Source organism: Pelobates fuscus, chromosome 1, assembly GCF_036172605.1.
Source record: "Pelobates fuscus isolate aPelFus1 chromosome 1, aPelFus1.pri, whole genome shotgun sequence".
Lineage (NCBI taxonomy): Eukaryota > Metazoa > Chordata > Amphibia > Anura > Pelobatidae > Pelobates > Pelobates fuscus.
In genome coordinates, this window is record NC_086317.1 from 19,586,938 (window position 1) to 19,614,165 (window position 27,228).

The 27,228-nt window shown below is 39.2% G+C and overlaps 1 protein-coding gene across 1 annotated transcript in view; it reads right to left on the bottom strand.

The window, feature by feature from the left end:
• Window positions 1-2,866: 2,866 nt before the first annotated feature.
• The window catches only part of IGSF11 (immunoglobulin superfamily member 11), a 305,220-nt gene continuing 280,858 nt past the window's right edge, over window positions 2,867-27,228 (bottom strand). Inside the window, exons 5-9 of the mRNA XM_063446461.1 lie at window positions 17,144-17,351; window positions 14,681-14,836; window positions 8,684-8,806; window positions 7,700-7,847; window positions 2,867-4,944 (exon numbers count right to left, since the gene is read on the bottom strand). Of these exons, the coding sequence (XP_063302531.1) occupies window positions 4,500-4,944; window positions 7,700-7,847; window positions 8,684-8,806; window positions 14,681-14,836; window positions 17,144-17,351 (1,080 nt within the window). The 3' untranslated portion in view covers window positions 2,867-4,499. The remainder of the gene's footprint in view (window positions 4,945-7,699; window positions 7,848-8,683; window positions 8,807-14,680; window positions 14,837-17,143; window positions 17,352-27,228) is intronic.

The window sequence follows — 27,228 nt, forward strand, 5'->3', positions numbered from 1 at the left end:
TTAACTCAGTAAAACGACATTAAATGTCGTACATGAGGACGTACAGCCCCTTCAAATTCCCCAGGGGGAAGGCCTAAGTTCCCCCACCACACTGACATCGGATGAGGAGGAGGCTGAGCCAGCGAAAATGGATCTCAGCGCTGAAAAGAGCTAAGTGAAAAAAAGTTTTTTAACCCTTTAATCACTGGATGGGGGGGTGACGAAACTATATGTAGTGGCAGAGGGACTCATGTTTAGCTTTGAGAGGTGCATGCAAGGAACTACAGCCATAACGTTACGAATGGATGGCTTCTGCCTCTGGTTCACTGAGAGGAATTATTACCAGGTTACAGATGGAGGGATAACTTAGGCTTGCTAACGGTGGTTGTGGTGGGAATGGATGCCAGGCTTAGGGTTAGGGTTTGCTGCAGGTTTGCGAGTTGTCCTGGTATTTATATGACTACATGGGATTGGCTGGCTTAGGAGGGGGCTGGCATGGTAATGGTAATGGACGGTGCAGACTTACTTGGAATGCAGCATTTATCTGTAAGTTTCCATCTTAAAGGGACACTATAGTCACCAGAACAACTACTGCTTAATGCTTTTATTTGTGTTCTGGTGAGTGTAGTCAGTCCCTGCAGCCTTTTTGCAGCAAACACTGTCTTTTCATAGAAAACACACTGTTTACAGTACAGCCAAGGAACACCTCTAGTGGCCACATCTTAGATGGTCATTAGAGGTGCTTCCTAGGGCAGTGCTGCACAGGGTTGGGGAAGCATTGGGATTGGCTGAGATAATCAATTCTGATTCGGACTGGGGACGGGGACAGGCATGTGGAGCCACGCACAGTGCTTGAAAAAGGTGGGTAAATCCCATTTCTAACCCCAGGTAAGGGGGCCAACCATCTAAACGGTGGTTTTAGAACTATAGTGTCAAAATATGCGTTTGTGTTCCTGACACTATGGTGCCTTTTACCGTTTACCATTAGTTTCACTGATTGCTAATAGTGCTCCCCACATTTCAAGTAATCTTTCAAACTCAAAGCACAGTTACAACTCACATGTAATGAACAAGCAATGATATGAAGCCTTTGTAGTTGTTAACCTGCAACTGGCTAAACTATTACATGATTACTGCAATATCTGGAAACCAGTCTACTGTATGGCGGGTCACCCAACTCTACTGTACTATAACACAGAGAGCTAAGCAATACCAGCCTACAGCAGGAATGGAGTAAAATATATGCAAATCTCACAAGGAAATGCCGAAGGAATCACTGAATGGTCAGAACAAGCTTAGCGATGTAATTTGAGTTATTATATATGGCCTTTAAAAAAGTGTTTCGAGAATGAAGGCAGGTGATTTATACAATGCTATAAATATGACGTATAGAGTGCATGTGTTTATTGAGAAGGTGGATGGACAATCTCTTTATATTTTATATGTTAATACAGTCCTGCAAGCATCATTCATTTTTGGGGGGTTCTGTCTCTACTTTCATACTGTAAACACTGTCAAGGTTTCAAGCTCTGCTCACTATACTGGAGACTTTTTCCAACTCTGCAACATGGCCAATGTATTTGTCAAGTCATCATAACTGAGCTGTTTAGTAAACAAACCCCTAGGGCTAAAAAAGTGATGGCAAGCCTTGGGCAGTGCATGATTTCCCACGATGCACAGACAGTTATCCACCACTGACCTAGAATTTAATTAACATTTGCCTGAGGTTAACGGTAGCAGTTCATATTAGCTGAGAAAAAGGACAAACCTGATTTGTCAAAATTCTGGAATCTTGCTGACATGCGCACCACACTTGCACATAAATAGTTAAACGAGCTGGAGTTTGGGGCATATGTGACATTGAAGTACCCGCCTCCATTTTCCAGTGTAAGACAAGACCTGTGTAAAAACAACTTCTACTGGGTCACTAATATAATTCATTAATTACTAAATCAGTATATCCCACCCCACCCCATCCCCGTAGCTTTGTCCATACATGTTATAGTATGTAACCATGCAAGCTATATTCACCAGTGTGCTGCTAAGCATTCCACCCCAGGGGTGACATCTTAAATGCCCTTGCAAAGCTTTTTGTTGCAAATATTCAAGTCATTAGAATATAGAATAATATGCACCTGTGGTATTTTTTAAGATTCAGGCATTCTATCGAGAAAATGCAGACTTTGGAGGAGGTATGCAAAAATGAAAATGAATAGTTTCTAGAATTATTTAGTATTTTTTGAGTTTAGAGAATGGCCTTATTGCTAGCAACAAAACAGTTAAGATAATTCCTGCATATATTTTGGAGGATTTCATCATCCAGTACAGAATTACTTTTTTGGGAACTGGTATTTGGAAAGGTCTGCTGTGAAGCCCTGTTCTTGTTAAGCATAGCAATCAGGTTCTATTATACCGTAATACAGACTACTGAGGACTGCAGATTTGTTTAACATATCGACTCGGGTCATGTCTCTTTTTATTAAGTTAATGACAGTCTAATAAGTTTAACTGCTATCTTAATAAGTTAGGTTTTTGAGCGGCTATTACTTGGATGCATGTCTACAGAGCACATTGTTTGATCACAATTAAATTGCTATTGTTATACTCTACAATGAGATGATCAGCTTAGCGGGGTAGGCAACCTTCGACACTCCAGATATTACGGACTACATTCCCCCTGATGCTTTACCAGCATTATGGTTGCAAGGTTGTATGGTTGTAAAAGCCTTAAGGGAGATGTAGTCTTCAACATCCGGAGTGCCAAAGGTGGCCCACCCCTGGCTTAGAATCATGAGCACTACCACCAACCGGTTGAATTAATTACGATTGCGTTGAGTCAAACTTTCTATTCTACTCACAAGAACGTTTCGTTAATGATTTGGTAGATTTCAACAGAAATGAGTGTAGGTGGTGGAAGAGCTTTAACAAGGGGTGATGTTACATAATTTGGCATCTGATAACTTGGCTTTTTGTAGAATGATCTAGAATATTGGTAACTCCAATATTATTGACCTTGAAGAAGTCATTGAGATATATATTCAATTTGCTTTAACTGCTTCCTATCAGATTTCTGCATTTTGCCATATGACATCCAGTACATGAGAGTATGGGTCCTGCAAGATTGAGTTAAACACCTTAGATGGACTTGAAATATGCAGACACCAATTGTTAGGCACATATTTTGGACAAAATGTCAGGAATCATTCTCACTAATCAATCTGTCATTGACTGAGAAAAAATATCTCAATTCACTTCCATTGAATAGAGGGACTGACACCAGGTAACTCTCCAGTTGTTATTAAAGAACTAAATCATCCACAATGCTTTTTCAAACAGTTTAAATTCAATACTGGTGGACTACCTGCTGCCTATCCATGTTCTATTGGAAGGAATGGATTGTTTAGAAAAAGGCCACATTGAAATCAGACCATTGATGATCACTGTGTTTACTCATTAAATAAATCACCAATCTGGATGGGAATTCAATACTTATTCTGGGTCACATTAACTGACTATAACCTGGTTTTCAAAAGTATAAAATGAGTCATGGGTAAACAAAAAAAACAAAACAATTCCATTGCTCTAATACGTTCCATAAGCCCTGAAACATAGGACTTTAACTGAGCCCAGTAACAGAATAACAAAGTTTTAAAATACAGAAAATTAAACCTAAAGTTAACACAACCAAAAATGAATGGATGCAGGTATCATTAGATGGTAGAAATTCATTATGACCCTTATAAAAGAAAAAAGAAAAAACATCAAAAGAACATTAACATAGAGTGAACAATATTGTAAACTATGCAAAATAACAGGATTGTGTGTATATCAGGATTGTGTGTATGTAAGAAGAAAAAGCTGTCGGTAGTCGAACAATCAACTATGGGATGAATATCATTGACAATAATGTGACAGTTAAATTGACTCCAACTGTGTTTGGGGTAACATAGCATTTAAGTTTTTTAAATGAGCCCTTCAAGGGAAGCTAAACCTTGAGTCTCTACTTCAAAGAGTCCTCCTACTGTACCTTGAGTTCTAAGAATTCCTTGGACAAATATCCATTGACGGGTGCTCTACATGTTTCTTAATAAAGTGCTGACGTGAGAGAAGATTGTTTCGGTTGGGCTGCTGCCTTTATTAACATGGTTAGAGAGCTGAAGAAGCTCCGCGAGAGGGTCACTAGCACCATCTTCATTCAAAAAACAAGCATTTTTCCAGACAAGGCAGGTGTTAGAAAAATAAAGCATTAATGGGTATGTGTGTGTGAGAGAGGATCTCGGAGAAAGAGGAAGGGAGGCACATAAGCTATTCTGCACTGGAAGTCCTCAGGCTGTGCTTGGCACTGCAAGGATAAGTTCTAATCTCTGTTAACTGTCCACATTTCCTTGTCCCAGCGTTATGTCATCTCTTTTGAGCAAAAGACTTGCTGGTTCCAGCATTTTATTTGACTGCCTGGACTAAAAGGAAATGACAGAGGAGCAAGGATGAGTTCCTAACATCCATTAAACTAGCACTGCTTTCTATACCAGCGACCCAGCTCTGCTCTGGGCTGGTACCATCACAGGCACCGCTCCTATTCTCTCCAGCGTGGCTTGGCTCACAGCGTAAGACCTAGTTTGGGAAGGTTTTGCTTTCCTACCAACTGTACCATTGCTCCTCACACCAGTTTTAGGAGAGGGAGCCGTGTTAGCTGTAACTACCAGGGTCTTTGGAGGACCTGGAAAAGGTTGTCCGCCATTAGCATAGGTTGGCCGAGCAGGACCCGTAACTGATCGAGCTGATGGTTGACGGCAGCCGTTGCAGTTATAGTGCACATAAGATCCGGTGGCATAATTGTTCTTTGCATTATTCCAGTAATGACCATTGTAGGTGTTGGCTGATGTCAATGTATCATGCTCAGAAGAGGAGGCATCCGGGTGAAACACTTTGGTAGTTGAGGAACATTTTGGTGGAAGGTCATCCTCTCTAAAGAAAGAGCATAATTAATTCAAAACATATTCAGAAATCATTTATTATGCAAATTACATAAAAATACCATATTACACTCCCAATTTTGTCTGGACAATCCTGATTCCTGTCCTACCGTCCCAATTTTGTTCCCTGGTTCTCACATCCAGAGGTACAAGGGTACTGTCCTCAGCAGCACTGCGTGAGAATATCACTAGATTAATTGAGGACCAGCCAGAGAGGCCACTTCAGTGGACAGACATGCCTATTTTTTCTGGCCTTGCCCAACCAATATGGTGACATGGATCACGTCACAGTGCCCACCCACCTGTCCCAATCTCATATCTCCCCCCCAAAAAAAGTTTTGAGGAAATGTAGGTTATTATTTAAAATATTAGACTACCAGAAAGAGATACTGTAGACAGAAACAAAACAAAAAACAGTTATTGAACGAGTTGAGGAAGAGACTACTGTGACCTGATTGACCATAAACTTTTTTTTGTGATATTTTCAAGTCCCCCATCATTACAAGCAAAACCACATGAAACAACTTCACTTCCAAGTCACTCTGTTATACAGAGGAAAGAACATACAATGTGGAAATGTTATTCTCACAAGACATTTCTCATCAGTCCAATTATCCCCCTTAAGATGAACTCTAATTACGTTTAAAGGAGCATGAACTGAAATAAATATATTGCAGATTAAAGGAACACTATAGGAATATAAGGCTGACTTCCTATCACTATAGTGTTCCCCTCCCCACCCCACTGCGTATAAAGGCTAGTTAACCCTTTAAACACTTACCTAATTCCAGCAACGAGGTCCCTCGGAGCTGGTTCGGTTTCTCCTCCTCTGACGTCAGCGAATGGGGGGACCAAGTGCACTAGGCCTTCCCCATTGAAAAGATAGAAAAGCATTGAACCAAAAATGCTGGATGCCCTCACGCAAAGCTAGAGAGCCAGCCTCGTGTCACAGAGCCACATTCTGTGAAACTGCAGGAAGTGCCTCTAGTGGCTGTCTTGTAGATCCTGTAATGTAAACATTGCCGTTTCTCTAAAACTGCAGTGTTCTACATTGCAGGGTTAACGCAACAAGGACACCGCACAAAGACCACGTCAATGAGATGAAGTAGTCTGGGTGCCTAGAGTGTCCCTTTAATAAGGTTGGAAAGAATGTTGTGTTTTAGCAAAGCTAAGAGATTCTCCGAGACCCAGGTCAATATTTAAACATTGCATTGTACAGATTTTCTGTTTTCTGATGCTTTTATCTGGATTTATTTATTATCATTTATTTTTTGCTACAAATACCAAATCATGAAGATCATTACACTTTAGGACCATGTTTATTTTATATTTTCTTTAAATTATGTTTGGATTTAAAGACTGAGTGGATTTGGTATTTTCACATTGGCGCTGGCTACGTGCCATATTTTATTCTTAGACCACATTGTTATTAAGGATGAAATAAAATGGCTGGGAAAAATAGAATTGCTGTTTAATAAATAGATGCATGATTGGCAATCAATTTCCTATTTCCACAAAGAATTATAGATGTTGTTACAAAAAGATATAGGAGAGGCCTTCTTTCAAAGCTAGTTTTATTTATTTTAACATATATATGACCACGTTCCAAGTCAGTGCATGCAAGTCATATTTACTAACATGATTGTTTACTAAATAGAGAATTCAAATTTAAATCAAAGTGAGTTTTAAATGTAAGGCCTGAGTAGCCAAATTGAAAGCATAGCTGACAGGTCTGCTATTTGGACCTTAAATGTGAAATTTGAATTCTCATTTAGTAAAATCAGATTTTCTTTCAGGCAGACATTATATGTGTTAATTTCAATTCTATGTTTGTCTTCCATTTTTCTGTTTCACTCACAATACAAGGCACAATCACTGTTTAGTTTTTGGATAGTTCTTACGTATTTTGGGGAGGGGGAGGCAATATTCAAAACATCTGCTCAGATTGGCAAGCTGTGCGCATAAAGCATTACAACAAATATATAATAAACCAGAGAACACACATTCCAGCCAATTATCTTGGCGTATCAACTACGACACAAGGGATATAAATATCCTGCATTAAAGCTGAAGATTCAATTATTTTCATTTCACAGCTTAGATTTTTTATTCGTGGGGGGAGTGGGAGGGGGTCTGTTTGTTTGCATGTTTGGAACCTGCTTTCTTCTTAAAGCAAAGATCCTACACTCATAACAACTAACACTCATTTAATTTGTTATGGGGGCAAGATGGCCCAGGCACTATGTTACCTTCAGTGGTAAAACCATTAGTCAACGGTTTAACCACAAAGTTGAAACTCCAGTACCGGACACCTCTGCCTCCTGGCCTCCATTACTAGGCACTGCAGGCACCTGGTGATTGATGATAGTGGTAGGTTATGCCGAAATGTAGAGTCTATCAGCAACTTCGAGACAAACCCTTCCCTGTACTGCACTGCCAGGAGACAGACGTGCCAATGCTCCAACTTCAATGTTAAGCTCATTTAAGCAGGAGTGTCCAGCTGCCAACTTTGGTACATACACTGTTTGGCAGTCGTTTATGTTGTTACTGGGGGTGAAAGTGGCATTAAAGTGGCATTTTAAATGTTTTTCTTTTAATAGGCTAATTTTAATAGCCAGACGATGATTATCCTCTTCCACATCCTGGGAATTCCTGCAAATGTTTTATTTCATTTTATTTTATCTTATTTTTCATTTAAACAGCGCCAGTTGGCAGTTACTGCATCATTGGAAATGAGTCGGGAATACCTGATTTCATTGGGGATCTCGTCCTCTTCCTCCTTATGCTTGTTCCTCCAGTAGGTTAACCCAACGGCCACCACGACAATGCAGATGATCAGGACCAGCACACCACCAGCAATCGCCCCAGCAATAAGTCCCACACTCTGGTGCTGAGCTGTCGATATAGAGACATTTGTAACTTTTATTGGGTTTACATCACTAGGGAAGGTGGCAAAACATCTGACATATAGAGTACTAGGGGAGATACCTTACAGGGCTTTTCTGTATCATGGTGAGATCCTTAATAAGCTGATAGGATATCTGAAATTCCAATCCCAATGTCCCTCGTTAGCTATAGTGCCCTCTGCAGTATCAAGGAAGCATTCATTTGACTGTAGTGTTTTAGTCAATCAAATTGCTCAGTTCATGTCATCATTGACAATTATGAAATGCATGCTAAGTATAATTAACCCTACTATAATATAATATAATAAATATAAATAAACGTTATAAATAATTAGAGTATGGTTATAATGGATTAACACTAGACTTTCGGTTTTGCGAAATATTTCCGTTCTGAAGAATTTCAGTTCGGTTTAAAAACTTTGGTTAAGTTCGAAACAATTCAGATCGAAAAGAACATTGCTCGAAAATCCCTATATTGAAGGAAAAAAGGTGTATGTAGTGTCCCTTTAATAACAAATCCTGTAAATTAGCGACTCAAAGTCAATGTTACATGACAGCGGCTACTAGCAGTAGTCACAGTAAAGGTAATTCTGAATGAACCATATCTGCCTGAATAGCTCACTATTTGGTTTATTCTGAATTCGCATCAATCTGAATTGAACCAAAACCAGATTTCTAAATAGCACTGCACATCATAGTACAAGTCCTATCTATAGGTGGCATAACATATGTATATATGAGGTGAGATTTATTTTTCAGCAAAGTGTGATTGCTGGTTAAAATCAGGCCACTACCCCTTCAGTTTGTGATTTTAATGGAACTTACGTGCTACCACTTGCAGATCTATAAGGCAGGTTCTAGCCCCCATGAGATTGGAAGATATACACTGATAACGTCCAGAAGAAGCAATGCTTAGGTTTCTCAACAGAATCGTCCCCTGAAATTGATCTGGTCAAACCACGATGAAAGAGGAAAAAAGAGAGAAATATTCAGTGACTTTACGGCCATTCTTGTCGGCTATGTAAAAGAACCTGAGTGTGTTTGAAAGCAGACAGACAGATACATGGAAAGACATACAGACACAGAACGATATTAATGCAGAGAGACAGATCGACGAATAGACAGAAAGACAGATTGATATTTCAGATGTTTTGTAATGATTCTGCTGATATAATAAAATAGAATGCACATGAATTGCCTGACATGATGAATGAATAAGAGATTATTACACTTCATTTTATTTAACACTTTGAAATAGAGAGAAAATCCCGAGGTCCAGTCTGAAATGAGTGCCATTAAACTGAATCATTACTTATTGAATAATATCTGTGATTTATATGGCACACAATTTCATTAATGTTATGCTCCACGTCTTACACCCTGCCAGCAAATTACCGTATACGTAACCCGATGAAGGCAATTAAAGACAATCTTCTGATAATCACAAAATTGAAACTAACAGCAAAGGCAAAACAGTAATATACTTTGAATTATATTTAGCAAATCTTTTTATGTAACAAGATAAAAAAAAAATAGCCTACCCATGGCCCCAGGTGTATCTTTTGATATGTAAATTCACCATTCACCGTCTCCTTTAGTTGATTCCCAGAGCAAAAAGGTATGAGCAAGGGGATAAAACAGAGCCTCCATCTCGAATTATGATCCTGCGCTCAGTTAAGTGTCAGTATTGTGATCATAATGAAGCCCATGGAACAACGCAGTGGGGGAGTGGGCCTTGACAGGGCCAGAGAGTGGGCAGGTGGAGTTAATAATAAGGGGGCAGAAAAAATTAATAATTTGGTTTGGGGGGAGGAGAGTAAGGGTTTATATAGCGGCCACCTTAGTGAGTGGCCATTTTAATCTTAAGCCTCACTTACATGTTAGTTGTCCCTCCCACCCTCCCTATGGTTTTGGGGTAGTTTCCCGTTTGGTCACAGCGGCGGGAAAAGGGCGTGGGTTAAATAGGATTTAGGTGGAATAGGAAGTGGGCAGGCCAAGGTCTAGGCCGGAGTAGGCCAGAGTGGAAAAGTGTTTGGTAGGATCGAGCTCATTGGTGGCTACGAACCTGTCTTGGTACACCCCTACAGTTTAACCATCTGGATGTGGGGCCTCCTTGGTAGGCCGTGTGTTATAAGTTATGTGGTATGTGGAATGTTATTTATTGTTCATTGGTAGGGTCATTGTCAGGGGTATTGTAGTTTGGGGGGAGATCGTAGCATAATTATCACTTGGTGGCAATGACCCTAGATTTTGTTAAGTTTATATAAATAAATAATTGAATAAAGCTGTGGACTTTATACTCCAACAGAAAATCTGGTGTTCGTGTTTTATTAACCCCTTCAGGACCGGCCTGTTTTTGCGATGTTTGTACGTTAAGGACCAGAGCAGTTTTAACACTTTTGTGGTGTTTGTGTTTAGCTGTAATTTTCCGCTCTCTCATTTACGGTTCCCATACAAGTTATATATTGTTTTTTTCACGACAAGAAGGGCTTTCTTTACATACCAGTATTTATATTATGTCATATATTGTATTTAAAAAAAATAATGAAATATGGTGAAAAATAAAAAAAAAAACATGTTTTTGGACTTTTACTTGAAAAATCTTTTACTTATCTACAAAAGCTAATGAAAAAAACTGCTAAATAGATTCAAAATTTTGTCCCGAGTTTAAAAACACCCAGTGTAAAGCTTTATTGCTTTTTTTGCAAGTTATAGGCCTATAAATACAAGTAGGAAATTGCTGTTTCAATATATATATATTTTAAATGTATCAATAGTGACATTGTTACACCGTTATCTGTCATAAATCCCCGAAACACACCTAACATGTACGTACATATTTTTTAAAGTAGACAACCCAGGGTATTTAAAATGGGGTATGTCCAGTCTTTTTTAGTAGCCACCTAGTCACAAACACTGGCCAAAGTTAGCATTTATATTTGTTTGTGTGTTAAAAATGCAAAAACCGCTAACTTTGGCCAGTGTTTGTGACTAAGTGGCGACTAAAAAAGGCTGAACATACCCCATTTGCAATACCTTGGGTTGTCTTCTTTTGTAAATGGTATGCCATCATGGGGCTAATTCTCATTCCTTGGCTACCATACGCTGTCAAAGGCAACCTAACCAATCTGACAAATTTCAATAAAAAAAAAAAAAAGTAAAATCAAGCCTTATATTTGACCCTGTAACTTTCACAAACACTATAAAACCTCTACATGTGGGGTACTGTTATACTCAGGAGACTTCGCTGAACACAAATATTAGTGTATCAGAACAGTAAAATATATCACAGCAATAATATCCTCAGTGAAAGAGCTGTTTGTGTGTGAAAAATGCAAAAAACTTCACTTTCACTGACAATATCATCGCTGTGATATGTTTTACTGTTTTGAAACACTAATATTTGTGTTCAGCGAAGTCTCCCGAGTAAAACAGTACCCCCATGTACAGGATTTAGGGTGTCATAGAAAGTTACAGGGTTAAGCACAGTGCTAGCAAATTAAATTATCTGGACTTTTGGCCTGGGTTGGCAGGCAGGTCCCTCAAATTGCAATCATTAAAATTACTTAATTAGGTACAAATATTACATAAATATGCACGTAGAATTTTAATATATATACATATTTATATATTTGACGTCTACGTGTATATTTATGAAATTATTAATGTAATTTTGTATGTGGACATATGTATATTTTGTATTATTTTTATTTATTTATTTATACATAGATATATATATCATTACATTCTAAGTGTATTTTGATATAAATATATATATATCAATATCAAAATACTGTTAGAATTAAATTGAATATATATATATAATTTTTTTTTAATTATTAAAAATTATTTTTATTTTTTGTTATTTATTTTTATTAACATATTATTTGTATTTTATAATAATATATATATACCATATATATAGTTATTATATATATTGTATATATTCGTGTGTAATTTAAATATAAGTGTATTTTTATATTAATATACGTATATATAAATATAAAAATACACTTAGTGTGACATTATATATATGATATATATACATATATTATATATATAGATATAATACATGTATATATATCATATATATATACACATATTATTATTTTTTTTACACTGATTGTTTTTTTTTTCACTTTATTTTTTTATTTTACACTTGCAGGGAGACTGCCTGTCAGCACAGACAGTCCCCCTGCAGGCAGATACAAAGACCCCTATTGCGGTCATGTGATCGAGTGATCACATGGCCGTGGGGTCCTGATCTGCCGAGGGGGGACTGCCCGGGCAGACAGGCAGTCCCCCTGGACCGGGAGGAGAGCTGATCGCCGCCGTGGGACCGACGGCGATCAGGTAAGTAGCCCAAAACCGTTATGACGGTTCAGGACCGTCAGCGGTCCAAACGCACGTTTTGCCGCTGACGGTCCTGAACCGTCAGCGGTCCTGAAGGGGTTAAGGTTGTGGGGTTATAAGTTTAAGTTACCAATTAATACTCAATAGTTTTCATATATCTAAAGTACTGTACAGGTTACATATGTGTGTTAATATAACACTAACAGGTGTACTCAGCATTTTACATGTTACATTACAGTAGAGGGAGGTACAGTAAGTGCAGTAGGTATACAGTGTATGTATATTATATTTATATAGCACTAACAGGTGTACTCAGCACTTTACAGGTTACATTACAGTAGAGGGAGGTACAGTAAGTACAGTAGGTATACAGTGTATGTATATTTTATTTATATAGCACTAACAGGTGTACTCAGCACTTTACAGGTTACATTACAATATAGGGAGGTACAGTAAGTACAGTAGGTATACAGTGTATGTATATTTTATTTATATATTGCTGACAGGTGTACTCAGCACTTTACGGGTTACATTACAGTAGGGGGAGGTACAGTAAGTGCAGTAGGTATACAGTGTATGTTTATTTTTATTTATATAGCGCTAACAGGTGAACTCAGCATTTTACAGGTTACATTACAGTAGAGGGAGGTACAGTAAGTGCAGTAGGTATACAGTGTATGTATATTTTATTTATATAGCGCTAACAGGTTTACTCAGTATTTTACAGGTTACATTACAGTAGAGGGAGGTACAGTAAGTGCAATAGGTATACAGTGTATGTATATTTTATTTATATAGCGCTAACAAGTGTACTCAGCACTTTACAGGTTACATTACAGTATAGGGAGGTACAGTAAGTGCAGTAGGTATACAGTGTTTGTATATTTTATTTATATAGTGCTAACAGGTGTACTCAGCACTTTACAGGTTACATTGCAGTAGAGGGAGGTACAGTAAGTGCAGTAGGTATACAGTGTATGTACATTTTATTTATATAGCGCTAACAGGTGTACTCAGCACTTTACAGGTTACATTACAGTAGAGGGAGGCACATTAAGTACAGTAGGTATACAGTGTATGTATATTTTATTTATATAGCACTAACAGGTGTACTCAGCACTTTACAGGTTACATTACAGTAGAGGGAGGTATAGTAAGTGCAGTAGGTATACAGTGTATGTATATAGTATTTATATTGCGCTAACAGGTGTACTCAGCACTTTACAGGTTACATTACAGTAGAGGGAGGTACAGTAAGTACAGTAGGTATACAGTGTATGTATATTTTATTTATATAGCACTAACAGGTGTACTCAGCACTTTACAGGTTACATTACAGTAGAGAGAGGTACAGTAAGTACAGTAGGTATACAGTGTATGTATATTTTATTTATATAGTGCTAACAGGTGTACTCAGCACTTTACAGGTCACATTACAGTAGAAGGAGGTACAGTAAGTGCAGTAGGTATACAGTGTATGTATATTTTATTTATATAGTGCTAACAGGTGTACTCAGCACTTTACAGGTCACATTACAGTAGAAGGAGGTACAGTAAGTGCAGTAGGTATACAGTGTATGTATATTTTATTTATATAGCACTAACAGGTGTACTCAGCACGTTGCAGGTTACATTGCAGTAGAGGGGAATACAGTAAGTGCAGTAGGTATACAGTGTATGTATTTTTTATTTATATAGCACTAACATGTGTACTCAGCACTTCACAGGTTACATTACAGTAGAGGGAGGTTTAGTACGTGCAGTAGGTATATAGTGTATTTATATTTTATTTATATAGCACTAACAGGTGTACTCAGCACTTTACAGTAGGGGGAAGTACAGAAGGGTATAGTAGGTATACATTGCAGTAGAGGGGAATACAGTAAGTGCAGTAGGTATACAGTGTATGTATTTTTTTATTTATATAGCACTAACATGTGTACTCAGCACTTCACAGGTTACATTACAGTAGAGGGAGGTTTAGTACGTGCAGTAGGTATATAGTGTATTTATATTTTATTTATATAGCACTAACAGGTGTACTCAGCACTTTACAGGTTACATTACAGTAGAGGGAAGTACAGTAAGTGCAGTAGGTATACAGTGTATGTATATTTTATTTATATAGCACTAACAGGTGTACTAAGCACTTTACAGTAGGGGTAGGTACAGAAGGGTATAGTAGGTATACAGTGTATGTACATTTTATTTATATAGCGCTAACAGGTGTACTCAGCACTTTACAGGTTACATTACAATAGAGGGAGGTGCAGTAGGTATACAGTGTATGTATATTATATTTAAATAGCGCTAACGGGTGTACTCAGCACTTTACAGGTTACATTACAGTAGAGTGAGGTGCAGTAGGTATACAGTGTATGTATATTATATTTAAATAGCGCTAACAGGTGTACTTAGCGCTTTACAGGTTACATTACATTAGAGGAAGGTACAGCTTACATGACCTACCTTGTGTTACTGTGGCGGGTAGAATTGGTGTGTTATCAAGCTTCTCCCAGATGTAGGTCGGCCTGGGAATCCCTTCCTCTGAACTGCAAGTCAGAGTTATGTCGCTTCCAATGTCCAAGGACCCTTGTATGTTGCACAGTGGGTCAGAGGGAGGCACTGTTAAGAGAGACACCACTATGAACACAAATGCATGCAAATTACACTGATCATTATAATACTATTTACTAAGATCTCAAACACCTCGGTAAGTAGATTTGGGCCATGTGCCGCATAGCTGTTGGTAGCACAAATGAAATATATGACAGATCCCCCCAACACTTAGGAACACAAAGTCCCAACCCTAAAACTGGTAAATGGGGAAAAGGTTTGATGTCTAAGCTTAGTTAAAGTTTATTGAAAAAAAATAGAAAAATATGAATTGTTCCAATTATATGCAATATCAATAAGCTATGCAGCAAAGTTGTCTGGGAATTGCAGTTTGTCTGTTAGCATTCTATAGCGAAAAGCTGATCCTAAAGCTACGATTCCCAGAAGACCCTGCTGTGCCTGTTAAGTTCTAGTGAATAGAGTTTTGTGAGATAAACTCATTAATGTTATGAAAAATCAAGGGGCTTCATGATTGGCCGAGCCACTTCCTGGCCTAAATGATCTCACAGCAGAAGTTGCAAAGTCTAAAGTTTTACGATAAATTCCAGAACTTCAGGTTTGTTTTTTTTTATTTATTGGTTTGTGCTTATTTTTATGCATTATCGATCAGATGCATTCAAATATTGTATAATTTACAGCCTTTAGTATCTTTTTAATTGCACTAAATCCTTGAGTTGAATTTGTTATGTTGTGAAGTGGTCTAACCAGGTGTAAAGGCGCTCAATTCGTACTGTATCTACTTTTATGACTTTAAAAATGTGGTATCCAGCAGTTGTTAATATGTAGTTTCACATTAGACCACTAGGCGGCAATCTAATACCTAATCCTCAATTGGTGCCTTATCTCTGGAAAACTTTAAAAACCCCAAATAAATGACCTTGCATTCAGAATTGCTGATTGGCCGGGGTACACATTAACGCTGTGAACATAGGCACCCAATATGGGATGTGATTTAACATTTTTAGATTAGCTTTTCAAATGATTTAATTATTTTAGATAACATTTTTAAATGATTTAATGTTTGGGAAAATATTTGTATATATTTTTTTATATATATGTTATGTATATTTTCAAATTTTAATAGTTTGGAGAAATATAATTTAAATAGTTTATCCAAAAACATTAAATAATTTTACATTTTTATCCAAAAAATATAAACTCAAGGTAATTATCAGAACTGTCAAATGTAAATATAAACTTCACTAAAATATGAACCTACTGATTACGAATAATGATATCAAAGAATCAAAGGGATTTAATGAGGCCACAAGATTTGTTTGAGTTGGATAATTCAATACTAAAATGCACTGTTATGTGCAAAACTATGTACGGCCATAATTAGACAGACATTCTTACAAAGTACAGCAAGCATGGCATCGTGTGATGTTTCTTTGTGGGAATCGGAGTATTTACTAAACCATTAATTGCGAATAAACGACAAGGCGATTTTAATGTTCCAACATAAATAGCTTACCTGGAACATAGTAAAATACATTTCAAAAAAGTTGGTGAATTTTCTATGTTTGGTATAGATTTTGAATTTTCCTTTTCAGTTCCCCACAATTCCAGATTATGGAATGTCTACCAATTATTTATATTTAATGTACAATATTCTGGTTGTACTAATATACTGCATTTTAATGAGCTCACACTAGAGATGTTTTCAAACTTTTTTATTCGGTGCATGATAATGATGGCGGTTCATTCATGTGCAGGAACATTTAGTGTAGTTGTAAACAAGCTATAAATAATTGTAAAACTGCCAAAGTAATATAAAATGCTAATATATTTAATGAAAGTGCATTTTTGTATTTAACATATCCGGCCCAACAAGTACTTTGTAAGGAGTACGGTTTTATTATTATTATGCAAACAACGTTCATGATTATTCGCAAAGAATAAAGAAAGAAAACGTTTGCAAATCTTTTTAGAGCCAACTTTTCACAACGTGGCGTGTTCAATACAAAACATACCGGAAAAAAAAAACAACAAAAAATTTAAATTTCCCCTGTGTATTTTGTGCCAAATTCCCCTTAAGCAATCTAGGAATTAAATAATTAAGAAAGGAAATTGTATAACAATCACATCAAATAGATTTCATATGAATTAAAAGTCCTGAATGCGAAAGTGTATTATAAAGTATGTACAGGTATGAAATATTATAGCATATTATAAAGTATTGGACTGTCCACTGAAATTACTAATACTTAGGAACGCTGCACATCTGTAGAGAACAGGCTCCAACATTCCAGCATATCTACAGCATCAGTTAACATTTATTTAACAGTTATTCCATTATTGGTATAAACCGCTCACCTAAAACAGTAAATCCAACAACTCCGATATTCCGAATGGCTCGATCTGGAAGATTGTTGACCATGCATTGATATGTCCCAGTGTCGGATAGCTGAGTATTATTAATATAAATGGAAGCATTGGTACTTGGCATGGTTTGCATGAAGCCAACTCGTCCGTGAAACTGTGCGGCATTTGTAAAGACTTGACCGCCTTGGTAAATAATGATCTGGAAAAAACACAGGTTTGATTAGGTCATCTCAAGTTCTTCAATCCTGAACTCAGGACCCACTAGTTGGCTATTTTCTGAAGGAATCCTGACCGGTGTGCGGAAGTCTTAGTGAAAGATATTAAGTCATTGGCAAATGCAACTCTGCTAATACAGGGATTTCAGCAGATTCTGGCCTGTTGATTGGTCCTAAAAAGAATTTCGAAGCACACTCTTTTCCATATTTTACCAAGGGTGTAGGAAGTAGAATGGAGGGGACAGACCCTTCAGGTCATTTTGAAGGAGATGCCGAGAGATGCCAACAGCCCTAGAGACCATGTACTTTACTGTTTAAGAATGAAAATTTTAAAACATTTTTTTAAGAAGTAGATTTTATGTTTTAAAACTAGAACATGTAGAATATTATGTTTGGTACTTTCTGTGTCTTTTTGGCAAAATAAAGAATTGTTACCACTATGAAAAATCTACAGTCCATTCTTCCAAAAATACTGAATGGTAAAATAAACAAACCAACATAACTCGCCTCACCTCAACTACTCACAAACACAATAAATATTGAATTGCTCCACTGACACTTAGAATCTAGCATACAACCTTCCCATTAGCATTTTAGCCTTTACAAAATTGGGAAAATTGGGATTTTCTTATTACAAAGCCAATGTATTTTACCATTCTACCCCAAAAGTATTAATCCATTGCCTTAACCCCTTCTATGCCAAAGATGTAATACCTCTTTAACCCAATAAACAAAAGTTGGAGAGACAATCAGGTCACTCACCATCAATAAAAACCAGACGATTCATATTTTTGACAGAGCACATAGGCAGGTTCTACAACTCCATACTGTACTACACTGTGTTACAATAAGAACTACCAATTTCTTTACAACATATTTTTTTCTTTAATGAATATATTCAATTGACTGTTGGCCTGCAGGATGCATTCATTTGTGTCAGTGCTTAAGGGAACATCAAATTATTATGCATTATCTCATGTCACAACGCTTGTGTGATACAGTTGGATTTACATTGCACTTTTACATCTTAACCCTACTAGTAACTCAGGGCACAGTCTGAGTTGGGAATGTAGCCCATGAAGCAGCACAGCTTAGTGGAATAGGGCCTTGACAGAGCTAGGAGGTGGTCATTCACAGTTAGTGTGTTTGGATTGGCTAGTTATCTGGGATGGGCCATGACAGAGCTAGGAGGTGGTCATTCACAGTTAGTGTGTTTGGATTGGCTAGTTATCTGGGATGGGTCATGACAGAGCTAGGAGGCGGGCATTCACAGTTAGTGTGTTTGGATTGGCTAGTTATCTGGGATGGGTCATGACAGAGCTAGGAGGCGGGCATTCAGAGTTAGTGTGTTTGGATTGGCTAGTTATCTGGGATGGGCCTTGACAGAGCTAGGAGGTGGTCATTCAGAGTTAGTGTGTTTGGATTGGCTAGTTATCTGGGATGGGCCATGACAGAGCTAGGAGGCGGGCATTCAGAATTAGTGTGTTGAGATTGGCTAGTAATCTGGGATGGGCCATGACAGAGCTAGGAGGAGGGCATTCATAGTTAGTGTGTTTGGATTGGCTAGTTATCTAGGATAGGTCATGACAGAGCTAGGAGGTGGGCATTCAGAGTTGGTGTGTTTGGATTGGCTAGTTATCTGGGATGGGCCATGACAGAGCTAGGAGGTGGGCATTCAGAGTTGGTGTGTTTGGATTGGCTAGTTATCTGGGATGAGCCACGACAGAGCTAAGAGGTGGTCATTCACAGTTAGTGTGTTTGGATTGGCTAGTTATCCGGGATGGGCCATGACAGAGCTAGGAGGCGGGCATTCACAGTTAGTGTGTTTGGATAGGCTAGTTATCTGGTATAGGCCATGACAGAGCTAAGAGGCGGGCATTCAGAGTCAGTGTGTTTGGATTGGCTAGTTATCTGGGATGGGCAGGCTGAGATATACAGGGAGTGCAGAATTATTAGGCAAATGAGTATTTTGACCACATCATCCTCTTTATGCATGTTGTCTTACTCCAAGCTGTATAGGCTCGAAAGCCTACTACCAATTAAGCATATTAGGTGATGTGCATCTCTGTAATGAGAAGGGGTGTGGTCTAATGACATCAACACCCTATATCAGGTGTGCATAATTATTAGGCAACTTCCTTTCCTTTGGCAAAATGGGTCAAAAGAAGGACTTGCCAGGCTCAGAAAAGTCAAAAATAGTGAGATATCTTGCAGAGGGATGCAGCACTCTTAAAATTGCAAAGCTTCTGAAGCATGATCATCGAACAATCAAGCGTTTCATTCAAAATAGTCAACAGGGTCGCAAGAAGCGTGTGGAGAAACCAAGGCGCAAAATAACTGCCCATGAACTGAGAAAAGTCAAGCGTGCAGCTGCCAAGATGCCACTTGCCACCAGTTTGGCCATATTTCAGAGCTGCAACATCACTGGAGTGCCCAAAAGCACAAGGTGTGCAATACTCAGAGACATGGCCAAGGTAAGAAAGGCTGAAAGACGACCACCACTGAACAAGACACACAAGCTGAAACGTCAAGACTGGGCCAAGAAATATCTCAAGACTGATTTTTCTAAGGTTTTATGGACTGATGAAATTAGAGTGAGTCTTGATGGGCCAGATGGATGGGCCCGTGGCTGGATTGGTAAAGGGCAGAGAGCTCCAGTCCGACTCAGACGCCAGCAAGGTGGAGGTGGAGTACTGGTTTGGGCTGGTATCATCAAAGATGAGCTTGTGGGGCCTTTTCGGGTTGAGGATGGAGTCAAGCTCAACTCCCAGTCCTACTGCCAGTTTCTGGAAGACACCTTCTTCAATCAGTGGTACAGGAAGAAGTCTGCATCCTTCAAGAAAAACATGATTTTCATGCAGGACAATGCTCCATCACACGCGTCCAAGTACTCCACAGCGTGGCTGGCAAGAAAGGGTATAAAAGAAGAAAATCTAATGACATGGCCTCCTTGTTCACCTGATCTGAACCCCATTGAGAACCTGTGGTCCATCATCAAATGTGAGATTTACAAGGAGGGAAAACAGTACACCTCTCTGAACAGTGTCTGGGAGGCTGTGGTTGCTTCTGCACGCAATGTTGATGGTGAACAGATCAAAACACTGACAGAATCCATGGATGGCAGGCTTTTGAGTGTCCTTGCAAAGAAAGGTGGCTATATTGGTCACTGATTTGTTTTTGTTTTGTTTTTGAATGTCAGAAATGTATATTTGTGAATGTTGAGATGTTATATTGGTTTCACTGGTATAAATAAATAATTGAAATGGGTATATATTTGTTTTTTGTTAAGTTGCCTAATAATTATGCACAGTAATAGTCACCTGCACACACAGATATCCCCCTAAAATAGCTAAAACTAAAAACAAACTAAAAACTACTTCCAAAAATATTCAGCTTTGATATTAATTAGTTTTTTGGGTTCATTGAGAACATGGTTGTTGTTCAATAATAAAATTAATCCTCAAAAATACAACTTGCCTAATAATTCTGCACTCCCTGTATATGGCAGCCATCTTAAAATGTTCCCATTCTAATGCTTTCTCACAGACCTTGTTGTGGTTGCCAGGACTGCTGGTGTGGCTTCAGGCCTGGGAGAATTCTTTTTTTCTCTTTCAGGTTCATCAAGGGGCATGTGTTTACAGCCATACTGGAGGGAATCAAGAGAGCAACCCATGAGAACGGAGCTGACTGGGATCAGGAGCAGCTGAAATCACTGATGACAGCAGAGCTGAGAGGTTTTATGGCAGACAGTGCAGGCCTAAGGGTCCTAGCCAGCAAAAGCATTACAGCAGGGCCCAGGACATCACGGGTGCTGTTCAGAACCACAGGAGGCTTAAGACTGACAGGAAAGGTGTCCGATCAGAACCTAGCAGATCCAGTGATCATCATGGCAAGGAACTGGAACAGGAGTCCTCTGGCAGCAGGAGTTATAGACATGTACCAGCAGCTTGGGAGGGGTTGGGAACAATGGCAGAGGACAGAGTGGGTCCTAGGGGGCCGCACTCCATACAGGGAAGCAAGATCCTCCACTCAGGCAGGTGGGCCGCAGGGGTCGCACTTGGGAACGTGATGGCAAGTTACTTACCCTAGCTAAGGAAGGGACAGTGTCGGTAGGAACAGACTGTTCCTGTTGGAAAATCTCAGAATTTTATTAGGGGTGGTAACTAGAAAATGCAGACTTATCCACTATCTGTCTCCTCCTAAAGGGTCATCATTAGTCAATAAAGATATGGATAGGGAGCTATGCTTAGTCTCTTACACAACATTTGACCAGGTCGAGTTGGTTAAGAGATCTGGCAAAAACGCTCTGTTGGCTGAGGCAGCTATAGAGACAGCTTTTGCCCATACATCCTTACTGCCGTAACTTACCGGTATTATGATGCTTTTTAAAAGGCAAGTTCTTTGTGGTTTTGTGTCTTTTGATGGGTTGTTTCATCTTATGTGCTTACTTGAAAATGTTTAGCACTTTTGTGGAAGGGGTAGTTAGAGATTTATTGTTCACTACCTGGATGATTACTTTTGTATTGGCCCTTCTGATTCAAATTCTTACCTATACTTGATGAGAACACTGGAATGGGTAGCCCAATTGTTCAGTGTAATATTGGCGGCTGACAAAACGGAGGGCCCAGCTACATGTCTTACTTCCTAGGGTTGGAGATGGACTCAGAGAGGGACGGGTATAGGCTTCCTGTGGACAAAGTGATTGCATTACAGCAGGTTGTGGCAGAGGTAAAATAGGCCAGGAAGGTGACATTGAGGTAACTCCAATATTTGATTGGTAATCTTAACTTTGGGTTATCCCGATGGGGCAAGTTTTTAACAAGTTTTTGGCTAAGGCGACTTGTGGGAAAGATTTGGCTCATCACTTTATTCAGGGTCCCTGCTGCTAAGGAGGCCGAGGTGGAAGTATGGGAAAAACATTTCTTTATCGGGGCAGTGTTTTCAGAAAAGTGGTGGTTTCTCCTTGAGCTCTTTATTAAGGCTTCAGGGAGCATGGGCTTTGGGACCTATTTTGAAGGTCAGTGGTGTGTAGAGGTCTGCAGAGTTGAAAATAAGCACACTTGTCTGCAATCTAGCATTCTTCAGGTTGTTTCCACTGGTGGTGGCACTTTCATTGTGGGTTGAGCAGTTGAGGCATAGAAAAGTTATATTCTTCCCTCACAATATGTTGGTTGTTCTTGCGTTTAATCACCTGTTTGCTTCATCGATGCCGGTAGTGCATGGACATGGACGTACAAAAAAATAAATAAATAAAATTAAAAAATGAAAAAACTTTTTTTTGGGGGGGGGGGAATAAATAAAATAAACATTTGCAGTATGAAGAATTGTTATTTACTTGAGCTTTTGTGTCTGCTTCCTTAGGGTTTGTTGCATTGTTGGTGGCCCATTCGTATGTACACTGGGCACAGAAGAGAGCTGCAGTTGGGTTCCAAAATTAGCAGCTAGGCTTTCCGGTGGACCAGGTTACATTGGTGTGTTCCTGTTTTGTGGTTTTGGGTGGAGAGAGGTGTGTAGGTAGATGTTTAGCAAGTTGGATGAGGTAGGGGTCCCCAGATTTAGTTTTATTTCATGCAGAAGGTACTGACCTGGAGCAGGTGCAAAAGCTGGAGTTGGTTAAACAAATGAAAAGGGATGTGGACCAATTGCGGGAGTTAGCGGAAGGGGTAGTGGTTATTTGGTTGGAAATGGTTCCCCGGTTTCACTGGAGGCATGCTTAAGGTCAATAAATTGATAGCGGGTGATTAAGCACCTCGGGCTGGAATCAATGTTGCCAGGTTATTTTGCATGGATGGGGTGCAGCTTTTGGATGTTGGTCTCCACCGTTTGGCCAGGACATTGTATATTGGGGTGGCAGTGCTCAGATATCTTAATGGGTCAAGGTCTGAGCTGTGGTGGGGGACTGGATAGGAACATTGGGGGGTAGAATGGGTTGTTATTAGGGATTAAATGAATGATGTGGTTTTAAAAGTTGGTATGTGATTTAAAAGTTGGTATGGTAGGTTTCGAGCTGACCTGTGGCTCAGAACCTGGTGGTGTAGAGGTATCTCGGTATACCCCTACATTTGCTCATTCAATCAAGTTGGTATGGTAGGTTTTGAGCTGGCCTGTGGCTCAGAATACCCCTACATTGGATCATTTGGGCAAGTTAGTATGGTACAAATCAGAATATAGTAGATATACTAGTTGTGACCCACTACATATGAAGTTGAAATGATTTTCTTTTTTTTAAATGGTAATAATACCAGCAAATGGAGTAGTCTTGATATCAGACATATGATTTGGAAAACCTATAAATGGAAAGACAGAACCAGTAGTAGTGTGACCTGTAAAAATAATGTTGATAATATGATGGAATGGAATCTCACTCACATGATCCAGAGCCATCTCAGGCTCTGTACAATATGCCCAATGGGGTGCCAATACTGGCCAAACGATCCAATTCTCAGGATGAACCACAGGAACAGAACCAAGCAGTCCAGGGAAAATATTTATTTAAACATAATAGTAAATGGGTACTATGAGAATGGTGTTAGAGGTAAAAACCAAAATGAAGCACCATCTATGAAGTAACCCTAAGAGTACTATATAAAATATACAATATAAGAACAGGTATATAAGAAAGTAAACAGCATATGCGTTCCAGCTATCTCCTACAGCCTTCTTCCAGTGCCAGGACTGCTTGGTTCCGTTCCTGTGGTTCATCCTGAGAATTGGATCATTTGGCTAGTACCAGTTTGGCCGTGCTGCGAGTAGGGGCATGTCCAATAAGTGAGCTGTGATGAAAGACAGGTAACTGGGCAGCTATTGCTACCCAATGGCTAGTAACTTACAAGGTCGACTCGGTACCTACCTATGGGCATCAGGTGGACTTACCTATGGGTTTCAGTTTAAAAAACGGTGCTTGGATCATTGTACAGACTGCAATTTCAGTCAGAGCATGCTAACAGGCAAGTCTCACTTATCTCGAAGATATCGCATGGAATTTATAAAAAAAAAAAATGTAAACATGCAATGGGATTTTATATACAATGACATGTCCAGTTTACAAAAGACCTGCAGCAAGACTTGGTGGCAAAAGGCACTGATGTTTCAGTGAGCACAGTAAAGGGGCATACTAAACGCAGAAGGCTTCCATGCTAGAACTCCAAGACGTACAAAACTACTGACAAAAAGGCACAGGAGAAGTCGGCTCCTATATGCTCAAAACCACATAAATAAGTCACAAGTTTTTGGATTCTGTTAGTGGAGCAATGAAACAAAACGTTTTGGCTCGATGGAACAGCGGTATGTCTGGTGAAAGAAAAATTAAGCATATGCTGAAAAGAACACTCTGTCTACAGTTAAAGGGATTCTCCAGTGCCAGGAAAACATATCTGAACATATGCCCCTCTCCCTCCCAACCCCCCTTCCCATGTTGCTAAAGGAGTTAAAATCTCTTCAGTGACTTACCTTAATCCAGCGCCGATGTCCCTCGGCGCTGGGTCAGGCTCCGCCCGCACTCCTCTTCCGCCGACGGCAGCTGGTGGGGGAGACCTAATGCGCATGCACGGCAATGACCGCTCGTGCGCATTAGACCTCCCCATAGGAAAGCATTATTCAATGCTTTCCTATGGGGATTCCGGCAACACTGTAGGTTCTCATGCATAGCGTGAGGACGTCCAGCGTTGTTTAAAACAATTTTCGGGTTTTAAGAACCCAGAAGTCCCTCTAGTGGCTGTCTGATAGATAGCCACTAGAGGAGGACTTAACCCTGCATGGTAATTACTGCAGTTTATAAAAACTGCAATAATTACACTTGCAGGGTTAAGGGTGATGGGAGTTTGCACCCAGACAACTCCAATGGGCAGAAGTAGTCTGGGTGGCTGGAGTGTCCCTTTAAGCATGGTGGTGGCTCGGTGATGCTCTGGGGTTGATTTGCATCCTCTGGCACTGGAAACTTACAGCGTGTGGAAGGCAAAATGGATTCATTGAAGTATGAGGAAATCCTAGGAGAAAATGTCATGCCGTCTGTAAGGAAGCTGAAGCTTGGGCATCATTGGACCTTCCAACAAGACAATGATACCCCAAGATACCTCAATTTCCACCAAGTCTTGGTTGCAGAAGAAGTCCTGGGAAATTCTACAGTGGCCATCACTGTCATCACTTTTTTTCCCTTAAGAGATATTTGATTTTAATCATTGTTGTTCCGTTTTGTGTTTATCTTTCGTTTTGACTTCCTTCTCTTTTTTAGCCTTAAGGGCTCCTATTAGTAACCTATTTGTTATGTGAAGCCACAGGTGGAACGTACATATCCCCACAGTGGAAAGCAAACATCATCATAGATCATTTGAATGAACCGCCGAACCAGAAGTGACGTTCTGCAAATGCCGAAAACCGGAAGTGACGTCACGAAAACGGCGAGACCCGGAAAATTTTATCATTTACAGCTGGAACAAGGAAACAACGCCCAAGGAAGCACCAATGAGGAAGACCAACCATCCATATAAAAGAATGGACTCGGGGGGAGGGAATATATTGCTTATTTGTAAATGTTTTACTGCTGTTATATACTTGAATACCAGGAGGTCCCTGAGGAAGTCCTCTTCTGGACAAAACGCGTAGGACCTGGTACCCTAATAGCTTATATATTTTTTTAATCTTTTTAAATAAAGAATACATTTTTCTACTCTACATCCTGAGTCTCACTTTGTCATCCTTGGAATAGGAGCAGTGACTTTACCCCCCATCTACATCAGGGGACGCACCCTTGGGCGATATTTATTCATCTATCTTGTGAGTTATACTCTACACCGCGCATTTATATTTCACCAAACAGTGTTACATTATTATTCTGTTTTATATCTTGTTTGTAGATCCGCAGCTGTATCCTCATTTTGTATATATACACAGTATTTAAGGGATTACTGGTGGGATATCCCTGGAGGAAGCTGTTACCACTATCTATTAAGATAAGTGCTGTATTTTCACTTTTCCGTTACATGGGCATAAAGTGATTGTTTTTTTCTCGTGGACACTGGACAGATACTGACAGGGAGACATTGTGTTAACATCAATATATAACCAAACATATTCACTGGTCAAAAATGTATCAAAAAGAGGTAAAAAAAAGAAAAAATACTTGTATCCAGCTTTATTGGATCATAGACAAAGGAAATACATATTTTACATTAAATTTTACATTAAAATAACCGTGTTAGACTTTTATTTCTTCCAGGTATTCTGAACTGAAATTTACAGTTCTGAACAAATCCCAGCTTAATGACTAAACCATCTCCCAACCATCTCGATTTCATTGAGAGAGTCACGATTTTCAGGGCCTGTCCTGACTTTTTTCCCTGGTGTCTTGTTTTTCGTACAAACATAGTGTAAGTGCATCCTTAGACATGCTTACGCTATGCTCAAGGTTTTAGGAACCTGCAGAGCGCATTGGAACTGAACTTCCTTCATGGTCTGCTCTTTGTGGACTGGCCTACTTGATTGACTGGAAGGTCAGACTGACCTGTCAATTCTCGGATGGACCGCCCCTTTTCTGCTTTTTGGGCAGAGCCAGTGATGTAATCATGTCACAGGCCCGCTCACTTTCATACCGCTTCATAGCACATTATGTTGGAAGGTATACGAAATCCCTTCGTGAAGAAGCACTAGTTTATTAAAACAGTCTACAGAAACTATATATAGACTGTATACGAAGTCTAGAATTGATACATACAGAAAAGTGACACTATGTGTTTGGCCTTGTATCTACATATTGAAATTTAGTTACATAGTTACATAGTTACGTAGCTGAAAAGAGACTTGCGTCCATCAAGTTCTGCCTTCCTCACATATGCTTTTGCTGTTGATCCAAAAGAAGGCAAAAAA